A 17,178-nucleotide genomic window follows, 5' to 3' on the forward strand; every position below is an offset into this window, starting at 1 on the left:
TAATTAAATCTAACAGCCGAGGAAAGAGCCAGATATATAGTAAATGCTTAACAGGTGGTAGTTAATTCACAGCCAAAAAGCAGCGCCTCAAATGATACCCCCTTGTGATCTCACCCCTCCCTGAACATACCACACACGTGCGCACACAGGCGGGGAGCAGAAGCCTGGGACACAGAGGGTGAGCCATAAATACCTAGGGGCGGGGCACACCCCGGCTTTCCTTGCCGCCTTGAGGAACATTTTAGGTCAACGGCCCTGGAAAGCACACGGCAGCACCCACATGAAGCACTCTCAGGCCAGGCAGCGGTAACGCGATCTGAGGGGAGTTTTTCAAGAGGAGGTATAAATAGCCCCTCTTATTAATAGAGGGGCCTCTCTGGCCAGGACCCCTGGCTGGAGGCCCTCCCTGGTGGGCTTTCCTCAGAGCTGTGGGCAGTGAGGACCATGTGGCTTGGCAGCAGCTGCACAAATGTCCTCATGTCCTCCAGGGGCCTCTGATGGCTCACTTCTGTTCTCCAACTGGCCCACAATGGCCTGTGGTTGCCGGCCTCCAGAGTTAAACCACTGGCTAAACCACTACCCACCGCCCTGCCAGCCTGTGGTTCCCTTTGCGCTGAGGCTTCCAGACTCAGACGGCTGCACAGGGTTCAGGAGAACCAGCAGCTCCTGGGAGGCCCTAAAGCCCCAGTTCATTCGGAAGCAATGCTGTGTCCACTGTGATTCCTATCTTTTCTTTGACATCCTTCTCCACTTCCCCACCCCTCACTCCTGAAGGCCTCTTTCTGCCTCCAATGGACTAGAATTCCCTTAGGGAAAGGTCTGGATCTTTTACCAGTGAGAAGTTCCACTGCTCGGGGCCCCAGGCAATTCCTTCTGTCCATCCACAATGTGACACCACAGGCCAGAGGCAGTCATGGTGGTAAAACGTTCAATCTATCAGCCCTCAAGGATTTGCGTCCTAACAAAGCACCTAGCTCAAGGGGAGCTGCAAGGTTCTGAGAGTAGCAGAAGAGAAATAACACATGGCGAGGCTTCCTCATGGACAAGGCTCTGAACATCAGATCCAATGAATAATTATTATGATATCAAGAAAGTGTAATTATGTCCATGGTCTAGAAGAGGGAAAAGAGGTGAGTCACTTATAAGTAACTTGTCCAGGGGCACAGTTCCGGAAAGGGGCAGAACCGGAACTCCAACCCAGGCCCGTGTGCTACCAAAACGTACCTTGTCCCTAGAACACCATACTGCATCCCTGAAGTGCAATTCGTACTTTTACCACCCCCACACTCAGGAAGGCAGTGCTGCCACAGAGAGACTGGGATGGGAGTTAGACTGGTAGGTGCAGGCCCAGCTCTCCCACGTACCAGCCGTGCAATTCTAGCCAGGTTCCCAGGCCTCCAGCTATTGGAAAATGTAGGATGAGCATAAAGAATCAAGGGCTTATGAGCAGAGTGGCTGGCTGTGGTCACCATTCCTGAGTGTGTTAGCAGGAGGAAGGAGGGAAGTCAAACACCACACAGACAGAGCAGAGGATGGGGCACCACCCCGTCCCTAAATGCAACAGGAGTCCAGAGGAAGGGAAAAGCCAGGGTGCGAGGGTTTAAAAAAGGAGACTGGGCTTGGAGGGGGCTCTGGGATCAGGACAGGACATTTGGAAGGAGTAAGGAGTAAGAGGAAAGGTACCTAGAAAGAGAAGACAGGTGCAGGAAGAGTGGCACAAGGAGATATATACCAGACTTTCTGCCCTTTTTCAATCTTAGGTGGAAGATTACAGGTTAACATGAGGGGTGTGGGCCAAGGGGGAGGGAGACTGAGTGGGATGGACTGGAAATTCGGAGTTAGTAGATGTAAACTATGACATTGAGAATGGATAAACAACAAGTCCTACTGTACAGCACAGGGAACTACATCCAGTCTCTTGGATAGAACATGATGGGAGATAATATAATAAAAGGAATGTGTGTGTGTGTATATATAAATAAAATTAATTTAAAAAAACAAAAGATGAGGGGTGGGGGGATGGAGGGCAGTACAGCTTCTGCAGCTTCATGGGTCCCTAACACCCAGGCCCTGGCCAGGCTCCTGCCCTCCTGCATGCCTGGCACAGTGGCCCTAGTCCTATTCCTTCCATCCTTCCATGGGCACCTGTATTTGCAGCTTTTCCTGTTCATATCACCCATGTATGCTTGACCTGACTGTCACCATCCTGGCTCTGTTATCATCTCTCTGAAATCAGAAAACAAGAAAATCCTCCAATGATCCTGTCCTACCCCCCTCTTAATACTTACCAACAGGACATCCTACTGGTTCCTTCATTCCCACTGCATCTTCCCCATTTTTTTTTTTTTCCCCAGTGGCCACACCTATGGCATATGGAGGTTTCCAGGCTATGTGTCAAGTCAGAGCTGCAGCTGAGGCCTACACCACAGCCAGGGCAAACACCGGATCTGAGATGAGTCTGTGACTTACACTGCAGCTTGTGGCAACATGGGATCCTTAACCCAATGATCGAGGCCAGAGATCAAACCCATGTCTTCATGCACACTATGCTGGGTTGTTAACCCACTGAGCCACGGAAACTCCACATCTTCCCATCTTAACGCAAGCTCTGTGAGAGGCGAGGTTTATCTAATGTAAATATCTAACAACAGAAGCACGGGATGAATGATTATGGTATTATATTCATAGGTAGTAGTTTTACATAAAATTGAAGTGGGGCGGTAAAAAAAAATTTATGTGACAAAAAAAATCTCAAAATGTAAGGATAAGAAACTGATATAAACTGCTAATATAAATACAGCTTAATTCCAAAATTATATTTCTAGAGGTATATCTTTTTCACTTAGTGTTCACAATGGTTAGGTCTGGGTGATAACATTGTTTTTTTAATTTGTTTTTGCCTGTTTCTTCAGTTTCCAAATTTTCTACAGTGGGTATGCATGATTTACACAAAAATTTCTCTAAAGTTCCTATGGAATTAAAATCCTGATAACCCTAATATCCATGTTAAAAGCAGAATTCTTTACATTGAAAAGAAGAAGAGGAGTTCCCATTGTGGCTCAGCAGTAATGAACCCAACAAGTATGAATGAGGATGTGGGTTCAATCACTGGCCTTGCTCAGTGGGTTAAAAGATCCAGTGTTGCCAAGAGCTGCAGTGTAGTTTGCAGACATGGCTTGGATCCTGAGTTGCTGTGGCTGTGGTGTAAGCCAGCAGCTACAGCTCCAATTTGACAAAAATTGTCAAATTGGAACTTCCATATGCCACAGGTGTGGCCCTAAAAATAAAATTAAATAAATAAATAAATAAATAAATAAGGAAGTAGAAAAATTGAGGCCTGATTTGAAAGACACTGCAAGCATAGAGTTCCAAAGGCAGTAATGCCTTGTTCTGTCTGGAGGTAGGAAGAGAAAAGCCAGTCTTACTGCCCATTTCTCTCTACCATGGCTTCTTGGGGAACAGAAGGGGTGGACTGGCTCATATGCTCCAGCAAGCAGGCTGCTCTATCTCCTAGGGAACTGAGGCAAGTACCAGCCAGGGCTGTTAACACAGCTGGTCCAAAAGGCTTCCCACAGGGGAGGAGAGTCTCTAACACATCTGCCGTGGACCTGTCATTTTCCAGTAATTCCACACCTGCTGGACTGTACCACCATTACTGACTGCCCAAGAAGAAGAGAGGGGCTGAAGGGAAGGAACGCTAGGTAAGCAATAGTTTGTCACCCACAGCCCCCACATGCAGATGTTCCTACTAACAAGTTTGGACCAATGATGTGGGGAGAGAGCAATAATGCTAACATATGAGAGGGTCTTCCCCAGGAGCTCTCCATCTCGCCCCCCGCCCCCGAAATTTGGAGAAAAGCACTCACACTTCTTGGAGATTCGGCAAGTCCTCAAAACCAGCAGGATCAATCTCAGAAAGTTTGTTATAACTTAGGTTTCTGGTAAAAGAAGGGCAAAAAACAAAACAAAAAAAACAAATTAATCAACATTTGGGATTATATTCCAAATTCAGGAATCATCTACCCACCCCCCATCTCCCACTCCCCGAAATAATCCCTCTCTCTCATAACTGCCCCTATCTCATGTGCTATCTTATTTTTTTCTTTTCAGGGCTGTACCTGCAGCATATGGAAGTTCCCAGGCTAGGGACGGAATCAGAGCTGTAGCTTCAGGCCTATACCACAGCCACCGCAACACTGGATCCGAGCTGCATCTGTGATCTGTTCCCCAGCTAGTGGCAATGCCAGATTCTCAACCCACTGAGTCCAGGGATCAAACCTGCACCCTCACGGAGACTATGTCAGGTTCTTAACCCACTGAGCCACAATGGGAATTCTTCATGTACGATTTAAATACCCTTCCTGATACTGAAATTTATTGAGATACCTTGTCCCCACTGGAAGCTATAAAAAGTCACTGAAAATCTCAGTCACTTGAGGCTGGCTAAATCTAAATGGATTTCCATCAAGCCCATTTTGCTATTTTGCAACTTTGTAAGAAATTCCAAGGGTAGACAGTCCTCCTACTCTATGTCAGAGTGTGCTGGCCCAAATGCTTTGTACCGTATCAAGTCCAAGACTATTTTAAATGGCATTTTTAAAATTAATGTTTTACTAAGGCATCAAACAAAAAGAAGTAGGAAAGGGAAAGACGCTTCATGGGAAAGAGGGGAACTGACCCTTCATTGTCTAAAAACCAGTGGTCCTCAATCACAGATGATATTTGGCAAAGTCTGGAGACATTTCCAGTTGACAGGACTACAGGGAAAACGAGGGGTGAGGGTTGCTACTGACATCTGATGAGTGGAAGACAAGGATGCTGCTAAACTTCCTTAACAGGATAGCCTTGAACAGCTGATGGTTATCCAGCTTGCGAAGTGCCAACAGTAATACTCAGAGGTTGAGAAACCCCGGTCTAAACAAGAACTTAAGATTAAAAATCGCTCTGATGTACAATCAAAGTTGAAAGGACTATTCAGAAGGTGAGCACTGTGAAGACCTGAAACATAAGGGATAAATGAACATGGCTTTCCTAGCATCAATGGATAAATTTATCAAGTGGTCATCATCAGGAGAGAGGAGCAGTATCACAGGAAATCAAGTTGGCGTTAACCAAAGGCAGCAGCGGAAGCCTGACCTGACAGCATCCTTCTCAGGATGACAGCCTGTTTCACAATTCTACAGTACAACATCTTTCTCCCCTTCATCCTCGACCCCTCCCTCACAGGCAGATGAGGAGTAAGCGGCACAGTGTTTGATCAGCTGAGCTTCCCCAATCACACCCTTAACCAGACCAGCTTAAACCTTGCAAGAACAGAATCCAGTCACGTGGTCCACAAGGGGCCTCACTTCTCACTGTGCACCGTGCCTTGCTCCCTGCCACTGAAACACACCTAGTCCTGTGTATACTAAAGGGGCTGGTTAACAGGTTTCATCTCAGCTATTAATCCCACTGCCATCACTGCCAATTAACAAGTACTACAAACCATGAGCTTAAAGTCTGTCTCTTAAGGGGCCCATGTCACATTAAGTGGCAACTTTCTTTTAAGCTTCCTCCAGAGACATTCCTTCCAATCAATACTAACCCGGAGCTGAGAGCCATTCACTGTCAACCCCAGACATTCATCTAAATAAAAGTCAAACTACCCTTGAAATTAATGGTACATCTGCATTCAGGGCACAGCTTGAATTAAAAGCAATTTGTCCAGGGATTATGTTACCATAAAAATTGAAGGTGGTAATTTTTAAACCATCTATTGAAGTCAAGTGTGAGCTTGTCTGTTCCATGGGAGTAGTTACAATGGGATACACAGAAATCAACAGGTTGGACTTGGAAAAGAAAATCCACAGATGGAGCGCATTCTCTCACATCACAAAAAGGACTGGAGGGACTGAAATTTTCTGCTTTTGTGAGTATAATATCAAGACCAAAAAGGGTGGAAATCTTGTTTCTGGGTCTCCAGATACTGTGAGATTATAATGATGGTGACATTTATATCATCATAGATAACAGGAGTTGTTGAGCAGGAAGAGGCATGAGAGATTCAGAAACTACCAAGGCAAAAGCCTGTAAAGGTAATAAGCAAGGAATGCAGGTGGTCACCTGCCAGGTGTGGAATGAAGTCACACACACAGCAGGGTGTGCCCCGCTCCCACCCGAGCCTACTCAAACGGGGCATTTGCTCCTGTTTCCAGAAACAAGAGTGGCACAGACCAATCTCCTTCATTTTCAAGAGAAGCTCAATCTATGAATGTTTATGTGAAATCTTTTCAATTCTTTTTTTTTTTTTTTTTTTTTTTTTTGGTCTTTTTAGGGCCACACCCTTGGCATATGAAAATTCCCAGGCTAGGGGGCAAATCGGAGCTGCAGCCGCCAGCCTACACCACAGTCACAACAATGCCAGATCCGAGCCACAGCTTTGACCTACAGGCCAGCTTGTGGCAACAAAGGATCCTTAACCCAAGGAGCGAGGCCAGGGATCCAACCTGCATCTTCATGGATACTAGTTAGGTTCTTAACCCATTGAGCCACCCTCAACTCTTAATATATACATTTGAATATATAATATAAAATATACACATTGTATATAAATATCTTCAGACCACATTTAACCTGAGGACCACCATTTTTCAACCTCTGATCTAGGTTCAACATGAATGACTTGTTTCTGGCTTTGATGCATGGGCAGGGCTGGAGCTGGGACTCACAGGACCCGGGTCTCAGGCAATTCCTGGTGGCTCAGTTTTGAACAATCTGTAATTAAATCACTTTCCTCAAATCCCATCCCAGGAGGCTCCATATCCTTCAGCAACTCAGTATTAGACTAAAACTATTTTCAATCACAACACCCCTTGGGTCCTTCTTTCCCTTAAAAGCACACAAAATTTATTTAAATTTCAAAAACACTGTACAAATTCTGTTTTTCAGATAAGGCAACCTGAGAAAATGAGCTTCCAAAAGCTAGTTTGATCAAGAAGGCAGACAGTATCAGGACTTAATACTGAGATTCCAGAGAGGAACAACAAAGCTGGAGATATTTGGAAGTGGAAATTTAAGTTCTCGCTGGGTCCGCCTGGATGCAGCAACTTTTTCAACTTTCAATGAACTAGAAAAGCCATGTATCAACAAACAAGGGTCAGCAGGCTGGCTCTGAAGACTAACTCTCCTCTTGGCACCTTTCAGCAACACAGAGAGAAGCTCAGTTCCCGTGGAACAGCTCTTAGACACAAAGCTCCCCCAGCTTTTACATCTGAGAAATAAATCCTGGTACAAGCTGCTCATCACCAACTGCTTTATCAGGAAATGGGGGAAATATTTACTCTCCCGGACACATAAATATAATCTGAAGTAAAATCCTCAGACATTTTTTTGTTTGCTCATTTCTGGGGACCCATTCTCAGCATAATTATTTTTTGTTGTGCTAAAATATACATAACATAAAATGTGGTCTCAATCTCTCTCTCTTTTTTTTTTTTTTTGGTTTGTTATGTTTTTTGTTTTTTCTTTTTGGCTACACTCACAGCATAAAGAAGTCCTCAGGCCAGGAATCGAACCCTTACCACATCAGTGACCCGAGCCATAGCAGTGACAATGCTGGAAACTTAACCCGGTACGCCACCATAGAACTCCCCATCTTAACCATTTTTAAGTGTACAGTTCAAGGGTAATAAGTATACTCTTACTGTTGTGCAACCATGACCACCATCCATCCCTCCCTAGAAGGTCTGCATCTTTTCCAACTGAAACTCAACACCTACTCAACACTAACTTCCCATTCTCCCCTCCCCCCAGGCCTGGCCGACCTCCATTCTACCTGATATCAGTAGGAATCTGACTTGTTATGTATTTCATATAAGTGGAGCCACACAGTATATGGCCTTTTCTGTCTGGCTTATTTTGCTCAGCACAGTGTCCTCAAGGTTCTTGCATGTTTTGGGGCCCGGGGGGGGGGGGGCGGTTCTTGAGCCCATCGGCAGCATGTGGAACTTTCCATGCCAGGGATCAAATCTGCACCACGGCAGTGACAGCGCTGGATCCTTAACCTGCTAAACCACCAGGGAAGTCCAAAGTCCACTCACGTCACAGCATGTGCCAGAACTTGTTTCTTTTTGTGGCTGAATAATACCCCACTATTCTACTGTATGGATGTGTGTGTGTGTATCACCTATTTTGTGACTGATGGTCATTTGGGTTGTTTCCATCTTTTGGCTATTGTGAATCATGATCTTATGAACACTAGTTTATTTATCTACTTAAAAGAAAAGAAAGAAAAAAAAAAAACCTTTGAGGAGTTCCCTGGTGACCTAGTGGTTAAGGATTTGGCACTGTCACTACTGTGGCCTCGGTTCAACCAATGGCCTGGGAATTGCCACACGCTGCAGGTGAGGCAAAAAAAAAAAACCCCAAAAAATCAAAAAAACAAACCCACCTTTGACTGCTATGCTTTCTGACAACCTTCATTTCTCAGCGATTAAAGAAATCCATTTACTCAGCCCCAGAACAGTACAGAGGGATGTGAGTTCTCATCTGTGGTCTCAAGAACAACCCAAGAGTTACTCGGTGAAAAATCTTTACGCAGGCCTTTCTTTCAGGCAGCAGCTGACATGCAGGCCAGGCTAAAGCATCTCACTTATTTCTACCAAAACGATCACCCCTTACCAGGCCCAACATCTAAATGTGTCTTGGTTGAAGGTTTCAGATTCTCCTGTCAAAACAATTCATCTGTCAGCAGGACAGATGCTGTCAGAAGCATTTCTGCACCTTTCAGTAGCAAAGTGGAGGGGAAAGAAACCTCAGGGAATTTAGTTACTGCCAATTGCAGCTTTCATTAAACAGTTTGTCAGCCATTGTCATAACACACATTTCCCTTGTTCTCGCACAAAGGGTGCACAGATCTTAGAACAATGGAGCCAGGCCATGGATATTCTTTCTGCTAATCTGCTGAAAGATGACTGTCCGGCCCACCATTTGCCAAACACACAAGAGGCACCTCCACAGAGACCAGCTCAAATTTTGACCAAGTTTTATCTGAGAATAAAAAGCAAACGGTTCAACAGCACATGACAATAATCTGCTTGCAGCGCCTTTTTTTCCCCAGCAAGACCCCCTACCCAGACCCCACAGACTGAGAAGAGCTAAGTCTTTAACAGCCAAGAAATCCCCACCATTCTGTAAAACCTGTGCCCTCCAATTAGGTAGCCACTAGCCATGTGACTATTGATTTTTTTTTTCTTTCTACACCACACCAGTGGCATATGGAAGTTCCTGGGCTAGGGATCAAATAGGAGCTGCAGCTGCAAGCCTATGCCACAACCGTAGCAACCCCAGACCTGAGCCTCATCTTCGACCTACACTGCAGCCTGCAGCAACGCTGGACCCTTAACCCACTGAGAGAGGCCAGGCATCGAACCTGCAACCTCATCGATACGAGTCAGGTTCTTAAACCACTGAGCCACAACAGGAACTCCACTATTGACATTTATACTTAAATTAAGATTACAGGAGTTCTCATTGTGGCTCAGTGGGTTGTGAACCTGACTCGTACCCATGAGGATGCATGTTCAATCCCTGGCCTTGCTCAGTGGGTTAAGGATCCAGCCCTGCTGTGAGCTGTGGTACAGGCCACAAATGTGGCTCGAATCCTAAGTTGCTATGGCTGTGGTGAAGACTTGCAGCTACAACTCCGATTTAATCCCTAGCCCAGGAACTTCCATATGCTACAGCTGTGGCCCTTAAAAACAAAAGCAAAATAAATGAAGATTACATAAAATTAAGATTTCAGTGTCTCAGTGGCACTAGTCATTTTACAATTGTCCAACCACCTGTGGCCAGCAGTGTTGACTGCGTAATACAGGAAAAAGCCGATTCTACCATCCCTGAAATTTCTATTCATCTAAATCATGGAGTAATCGACAAACAAATCTAGAGCATGAAATAAGCAACAAATATTTAGAGTGAAACAGCACCTGAGAAAAAAACTTGGATTTTACAAACAAATTCGAGGAGTTCCCATCATGGCTCAGTGGAAAAACAAATCTGACTAGTATCCATGAGGATGCAAGATCAATCCCTGGCCTCACTCAGTGGGTTAAGGATCCCGCACTGCTGTGAGCTATGGTGTAGGTCGCATAAGCTACTCGGATCTGGCATTGCTGTGGCGTAGGCCAGCTACTACAGCTCCAATTCAGCCCCTCGCCTAGGGACCTCCATATGCTGCAGGTGTGGCCCTAAAAAGACAAAAAGACCAAAAAAAAAAAAAAATGTGATGGGGAAATGGGCACAGATCTCAGCCCCCATCCTTGAGGCATACAAAGTTCTCAGCCAATCCCAGTAGAGCAAAGGCCCTTTGAAAGCTCAATCCACTAGGAAGACACTCTTCTTTTTAGAAAAAAAAAAAAAAAAAAAAAAAAAGCCCTCTGAATGTAATTCTATAGGCTTAATCAGTATTTACATAATCTGACCAGCATCTTCCTGGATTACAACCAGAACCACATATTACAAACTTGGCAAACGCTATTCAAAGCTGGCAAACAATAATTCATTGACTCCTTGGAAGTTAAGGGATAAAAAGTTCCGTTTACTTTTGAGTAAGCTGTGGTGAGGAAATAACCCTAACATCATCAGACAACATAATTAGCACTTTATCCTGAAAAACAGGCCCTGCTCACAGACCACAGCCTCTACAGGCCAAACCTCTCCCTGGGAAGGGAAAGGGCAACGCGAGGCTGTATTTTTCAACTTTAATACGAATAATAATTCAAAGTGGAGGGATCTGTGACAAGCATTCCCTAGGGAATGAGGTTTTCCCATTCAGTTTGGTTTCTAGGCCAGCCTATTTCCCATTACTCAGCCCCCTCTGGCCTCCTGAACGTCACAGGACTTTGCATATTTTCAGCTGTCGGATGCTTGCTAAAGTGAAGAATACAGCTGGGAAGAAAAGTGTGAAGCAATCCAATGATCCAACTGCTGAACACAGTTGGAGCACCTAGGACTAGCCTGGGAACCTCTTCTTTCTCTAGGGAAAATGTGGGCTCTGGCCGTATGTCTCTTTTACCCTCATAACCTGCCCTGCAGACAGTCCATTAAAGGAGTCACCTGCTTAGGACTATCTGAGAAAAAATGATCAATCAGTCCTTCTAAATCTCAAGAGGTGCGAATGAGGATGAGCATGTGACTTTTTGAAAGTTATTTAATGCCTTAACCTTTTAAGGTTTTCTCTGCTGCATTTTTACCTTCTGAGGAACTGCATGTTGTACACATCAAGATCCAAAGAAATCACCACACTGTGTTCCCGAGGCCCACATTCTAAGGTTTTATAAGAATAGGTTTCTTTTTAAATCTAGGATATCAGATGTCCTTATCTTTTTTTTTCTACTGTGATGCAAAAGCCACAACTGAACACCCTGATAATACATTAAAGGCTTATATAAAGAATGATAGGGAATTCCCGCTGTGGAGCAGAGGAAACGTATTCGACCAGTATCCATGAGGAGGCAGGTTCAATTTGTGGCCTCACTCAGTGAGTTAAGGATCTGGTGTTGCTGTGAGCTGTGGTGTAGGTCAGAGAAGCAGCTCAGATCTAGTGTTGCTACATGGCATAGGCCGAAAGGTGTAGCTCTGATTTGACCCTTAGCCTGGGAACTTCCATATACCTCAGATTCGGCCCTAAAAAACAAACAAAAAAGACTGATAAAATTGCAGCTTAAACTGGAATCATCCTCACCCAGGAATTCCCATTCAGGTGGCTCTGAACTTGCTGTCTTTTTTCAGTACACTGATCAACTACACATTCCCTAAAGTGAGCCCTGGAAAAAGAAACACATTCAACATATCATCAGATACAAAAGCACTTGGGATCTGCTTCATATAGATGGCTCACCCTGTGAGCTTCTGGTCATTTATCTTGAAGAAAGTTAGTAACGAGTCATAGTTACCGCAATTTTCAAAAATGTTACACAGATGATTCTCTACACAAATGAGGCTGACAAGCAACTCAAAAGAAGAGATAAAACACACTAGCCATTACAAAAACCCCAGAGTCAGTCACTCCTTAAAATCAACTTTAGCAATCAGCGTGGGTCTGTGAATCCTGATGCCTAAGATATTATCCGAGGGAAGGTAGCCACGTGCATCTCTGCAACCCCATCAGTCTTAAGTGTCCTTCCTTGCCTAAGTGGCTTACACAGTTCCCAGGCCGGGGGTTAGTTTGAATGCAGGGTTAAGTCCTTGTCCTGCTGCACCCAGCAGATGTCAAATTTGACAAATATTTATTGGGTGTTTGTCTACAATGTATACTGCGCTGTGGTTCAGATACAAACTGGGATAAGACCTAGTCCTTGACCTTAAGGAGTTTACAACCTACAGGTCAGATAAAGACCCTGGACCAAATAATTCCAGCCAAAGGCTCTAACAGGGCAAGCATCTTGGGAAGGGTGGGCCAGGAAGTGTTTTTTTGTTTTTGTTTTGTTTTTTTGCCTTTTCAGGGCCACACCCTTGGCATATGGAGGTTCCCAGGCTAGAGGTTGAACTGGAGCTATAGTTGCTGGCCTACAGCCACAGCAATGCCAGATCCGAGTAGCTTACGCAACCTATACTACAGCTCATGGCAACACCAGATCCTTAACCCACTGAGTAAGGCCAGGGATCAAAGCCGCAACCTCCTGGTTCCTAGTCAGATTGGTTTCTGGTGCACCATATGGGAACTCTGTTTTGTTCTTTTGTTTTTTTGGTTCAGGAATTGTAAACTGAAGGCTCTCGGGCCAAAGCTGGGCTGCACGGAAATTTGTTTCTGACTGAAGAGTGTTTGGAGAAGCCTACAGTTTTCGGCAAAAAATAAAAACTTCCAGCTTCTCTTGAAATTACAGGCATGTCTCTGAGATGCTGCGGGTTTGGTTCCAGACCACTGCAATTAAGCCAATACGGCAATGAAGCAAGGCACAGGAATTTTCTGGTTTCCCAGAGCATACAAAATTATGTCTTTACACTGTACTGAAATCCACTCAGTGTGCAATAGCATTATGTCTAAAAAAAAAAAAAAAAAAGTATATACTTTATTCATAAAATAATGCTGCTGGAAAAAATGGTGCCAACAGACTTGTTTGATGGAGGCTTGCCTCAAACCTTCAATTTGTAAAAAATGCAGTAAAGAACAAAAGGAGGTATGCCTGTCATCACTGGGCCAGCAAGCATCCTGAGTGCATGATCAGCTACATTTATTTAGCAAGTACCCCAGCTGACCAGAGACCTCACCGCTCCAACTGTTTTCACTCCACCCCACCCTGTCCTTTACTCTTTTGCAGTATCTCCATGACTCTGCAGGCATCTGAGATTGTTCTCCTGGTATGGATACCACAGAGTCTGGATGACATTCAGGGCAGAGAAAGTCAGCTGTGATAAGAAAGGTTTATCAAAAATGCAAGACCTGGAGTTCCCCTTGTGACTCAGCGGATTGAGAACCCAACATTGTCTCTGTGAGGATACGGGTTCAGTCCCTGGCCTTACTCAACAGGTTAAGGATCCAGCATTGCACCAAGCTGTGGCAGAGGTCACAAATGCGGCTCAGATCCAGTGTTGCCATGGCTGTGGGGTAAGCTTGCAGCTGCAGCTCCTATTTGACCCCTAGCCTGAGAACTTCCCCATGCCCTGGGTGCCAGGGTAAAAGAGAAAAATTTAAAAAAAAAAGCAAGACCTTAGCTAAGCCTAGAACAATATGAAGAACAGCAATTTTTTTTTAGGGCCACACCCAGAGGCACAATGGAGTCAAACTGGAGTTACAGCTGCCAGCCTATGGCACAGCCACAGCCACAGCCACAGCAACATAGGAACCAAGCCTTGTTCGCAACCTACATCACAGCTCACAACGCCAGATGGCCAACCCACTGAGCAAGGCCAGGTATCCAATCTGCATCCTCATGGATACTAGTCTGATTCATTTCCACTGAGCCACAACAGGAACTCCAGGAACAGCATGATTTTTGAGGAAGTCAGAAATAAGCCCAGAAAAGTAAAGCATAGAGGGCATGAAACTTTAAAAAAGAAAGAAAGAAAAGCCAAGTCAGGCCCTCCTAGAAAGGAGAGGGTCAAAAACACAAGTAGTTTTAGGGTAAAGTCGAGACAAGTAGCCCATGTTGTCAGATCTACAACCCAGTAGGTGACGAAGTCAAGGGTTATACAAACCTTCACAAACCCCAGTGCCAGGTCCCTCCTGAACGTTAATCAACGGGGTCATTAAAGCTGATTTCCACAGAGAGATACTATCGCCTTGTTCATCTACTTCACGTTTTGATCCAAACAGTCGAGAGGCTCACCACCCCTGAGAGCAATCAGTATCTGCTTTCTACAACAGCCCTTAAAACACGAGATCCTAGGATCTGTTTTTCCTGTCCAAGTCTTAGTCTGGCTAAAGAGAGACAAAGTAATTGGATATGCTATGGTTTTCTTATTTAAGCAGCCTCATATTTGATTGTGGGGGATGTATGGGGGAGAGGAGAAGCCCACCAATTTCCCCGAACAGTCACTCATCAAATACGGTATGTGCATCACTGACCCTTGAAAATTAATTAATTTCATTAAGAAGAGGCACTCCAGCCACCATGGCTGCTACGCAGTTGGGTGAGGACCTCACAAAGAGAATTTGAGCAGAGAGTAGCTACTAGCCATAGGCTGAGCACCCCCCCCAAACCTGCCACAAGGAGGCCACTACCCATAGCCACCCCAGCAGGAAAGAGGCAACTCTGGCCACCATTTGGTTTTACTATTAGAGAAGGCACTTTGCAGAGACTTGGAAATGGGGAGGGGGAGGCGAGGGGTTAGGAGTCTGGTCACCGGCTCTTTCCTTTATCACCTCCGAAGAGGGATCACAAATTTGCCCGTTCAGACAGTTGTTAAGCTCTATAGGACTTTCCAAACCCATCACCCCTTGCCAAGCACCACTCAGCGCACAGCTTAATCTTTCCCTCCTCAAGGCCCAGCTGCCCTGCAGGACCAGAGGGTGGAGGTGCCTCGGAGCCAGGGGCACCCACCCCCACAAAGCTCTCCTCTGCTGTGACGCCCTAAGGCACCAGGAGCTCCAGTGAGAGCAGAGAACTCACCAATCAGAAACTTAAGGGGACAGAAGTGCCCCCCGAAATGCATGCTCACCTCTGGCGACACAGAGGCTGGAGTTCCTTCAGTTTAAAAAAATGGAGGAGGATTTTCCTAAATGAAAACCATAGTCTACTGAGGAAGGAAACAGAGAGAAACAGAGGCTCTTGCTTCTGGAATAGTTAAAACCAGTTGGGCAAAAGGGACAGGAAGTGAGAAACACAGTGGATAAATTTGGAATGCGAGGTTTGCCAAAAGCTTTGTAAAATCCACAAGTGCCCCTCTGGTGACAGATGACTGTTTTCCTGTCCAAACACCTTCACCTGTACCCTTTTCCTCTACCAATATCCTCTTTCAGGAGATTAGCTTTCTGTGGAACCACCCACTGCAAAATACAGGTGTTTATTAAAGGCATGATGTGGCACTAAAATTCATTAACTTTGCGTTGACCTATGCAAGATCCAAACTAGTATCATCTCAGGAAGAGTTCTTTGAATGTGTCACCCAGCAGAATTTAATGGTGTACATGTGGCATCATCACCACCCGTAAGTGATACTGTGATCAATTTCCTTTTCCAACACACTGACACGCTTCTCCACTGAGCCCTGAGTGATTTCCCACACTTTGTACCCACACATAGGGACCCTAGGAGGAATGTCACTATCAGAGAGGAAAACAACTATTTTAACACAGCCCCATAAAAAGGTGGCCAAATTCCAAGGCTGTGTTATTGGCAGAAGGTACCACCAAGGATTTCACTGGGATAAAGGGATCAAGAAATTCTATACCAGTGGCTCGAGATTCTTCGGAAACGAAACCTCCAATAACGGATTACTTCCCCTGAGTACAAGAGACACACAGTGAAATATTAAAAACAAACAAAAAAATCCCTTCCCTCAATCTGAGTCATCACACATCATTCTAAACACTCGCATCTAGATGTTTCCTAGAACCAGGAAAGGATCAAGGCATTCAGTCTGCGGCTTTTGGAGCCCCCGTTCTAAAAATGCACTCCCTAACAGAACCCAGTTAACAAAAAATAATAGTACACAAACCTCACATTACAGAAATGTATGCCAAAAGGTGAAAATTAAACTGTAGACATGTGATGGTTAGAGTTCACCAATGCTGTTTTTAAAAAGTATTTTAAAGGGTGATTTTAGGCAAATATAATTTGGGATTACAAAAGAGCAATATATGGTAAGTTGCCTATTCCCCTTAAAGGGAAAGAAAAAAGAAAATGAAAGGCTTTGTAGGTGTGTGCATGTGGGTGTGTGTTTTAAAGCAAATTTATCTGTACGAGCAACAGCTTACCTTAGGGTTATCAGTATCTCTTTCCTCTTCTGCCCACACGCACAAAATTTTAAGGGATAAATGACGTACATAGCCACAGTTACTTATCGTATTCTACCCAGAATACAGCTGCTCATAGGAAAACCCTTTCTGGAAAGCCAAGTGTTCCTAGGGCTGTGCTCTGGAATCCTCTATGAGCTTTCACTGAAGTTTACGTGCATCTTTTATTTTTCCAACTGGTATTATATATCATACCTGGTTGTCACTAATGTTCCAGGCATCTCTTTGTGCCTGTGCAAGGCCCAAGCATCCATCATCTACAAAGTTAACATAAAAATACAGGTTTATGGGAGTTCCCATTGTGGCTCAGTGAGAATGAACCCAACTAGTATCCATGAGAATGCAGGTTTGCTCCCTGGCCTTGCTCAGTGGGTTAAGGTCCAGTGTTACTGTGAGCTGTAGTGCAGGTCACAGACTCGACTTGGATCCTACATTGCTGTGGCTGTGGCATAGGCCAGCAGCTGCAGCTCTGATTCAACCAACCCCTAGCCTAGGAACTTCAAAGTGTAACCCCAAAATCAAAAAATAAAAATAAAAATACAGGTTTATTTGCATTTACCATGATATTCTGCAGGACAAGCAGATTAAGTGTGAAGTTCTTCCAAATATTACCAAACATTCTCTTTTCGGTTTTCTATATCCTATTTCAGATTTCAAATAGTCAAATATTGTCTTCTAGGTTTATCCTCCTTTCCTTTCCCAGCTACCTCTAAACTTAAAAATGCAGATCAAACACAGAGAAC

At 44.7% G+C, this 17,178-nt stretch overlaps 1 protein-coding gene across 32 annotated transcripts in view; it reads right to left on the reverse strand.

Annotated features, from left to right (window-relative positions):
- The window catches only part of LRIG1 (leucine rich repeats and immunoglobulin like domains 1), a 618,703-nt gene that overhangs the window by 72,124 nt on the left and 529,401 nt on the right, over nt 1-17,178 (reverse strand). For 8 of the 32 annotated variants that reach the window (XM_084988949.1, XM_084988952.1, XM_084988951.1 and 5 more), the window contains one exon: nt 3,867-3,938. Coding sequence is in view for 5 of the 32 variants with exons in the window: in XM_084988922.1 (XP_084845048.1) it covers nt 3,867-3,938 (72 nt within the window). In the remaining 27 variants the exon portion in view is untranslated. Of the gene's footprint in view, nt 1-3,866; nt 3,939-4,118; nt 4,999-8,428; nt 8,534-8,658; nt 8,761-14,175; nt 14,399-15,138; nt 15,196-15,870; nt 15,923-16,396; nt 16,426-16,630; nt 16,693-16,994; nt 17,077-17,178 lie in introns of all 32 variants that reach the window. The other 24 variants (XM_084988926.1, XM_084988939.1, XM_084988932.1 and 21 more) reach the window with 14 other exon arrangements.

The sequence above is a fragment of the Sus scrofa genome, chromosome 13, assembly GCF_054392235.1.
Source record: "Sus scrofa isolate SSC_HxYL_T2T_F1_AM1 chromosome 13, Sscrofa_HxYL_maternal_Yorkshire_Landrace_v2.0, whole genome shotgun sequence".
Lineage (NCBI taxonomy): Eukaryota > Metazoa > Chordata > Mammalia > Artiodactyla > Suidae > Sus > Sus scrofa.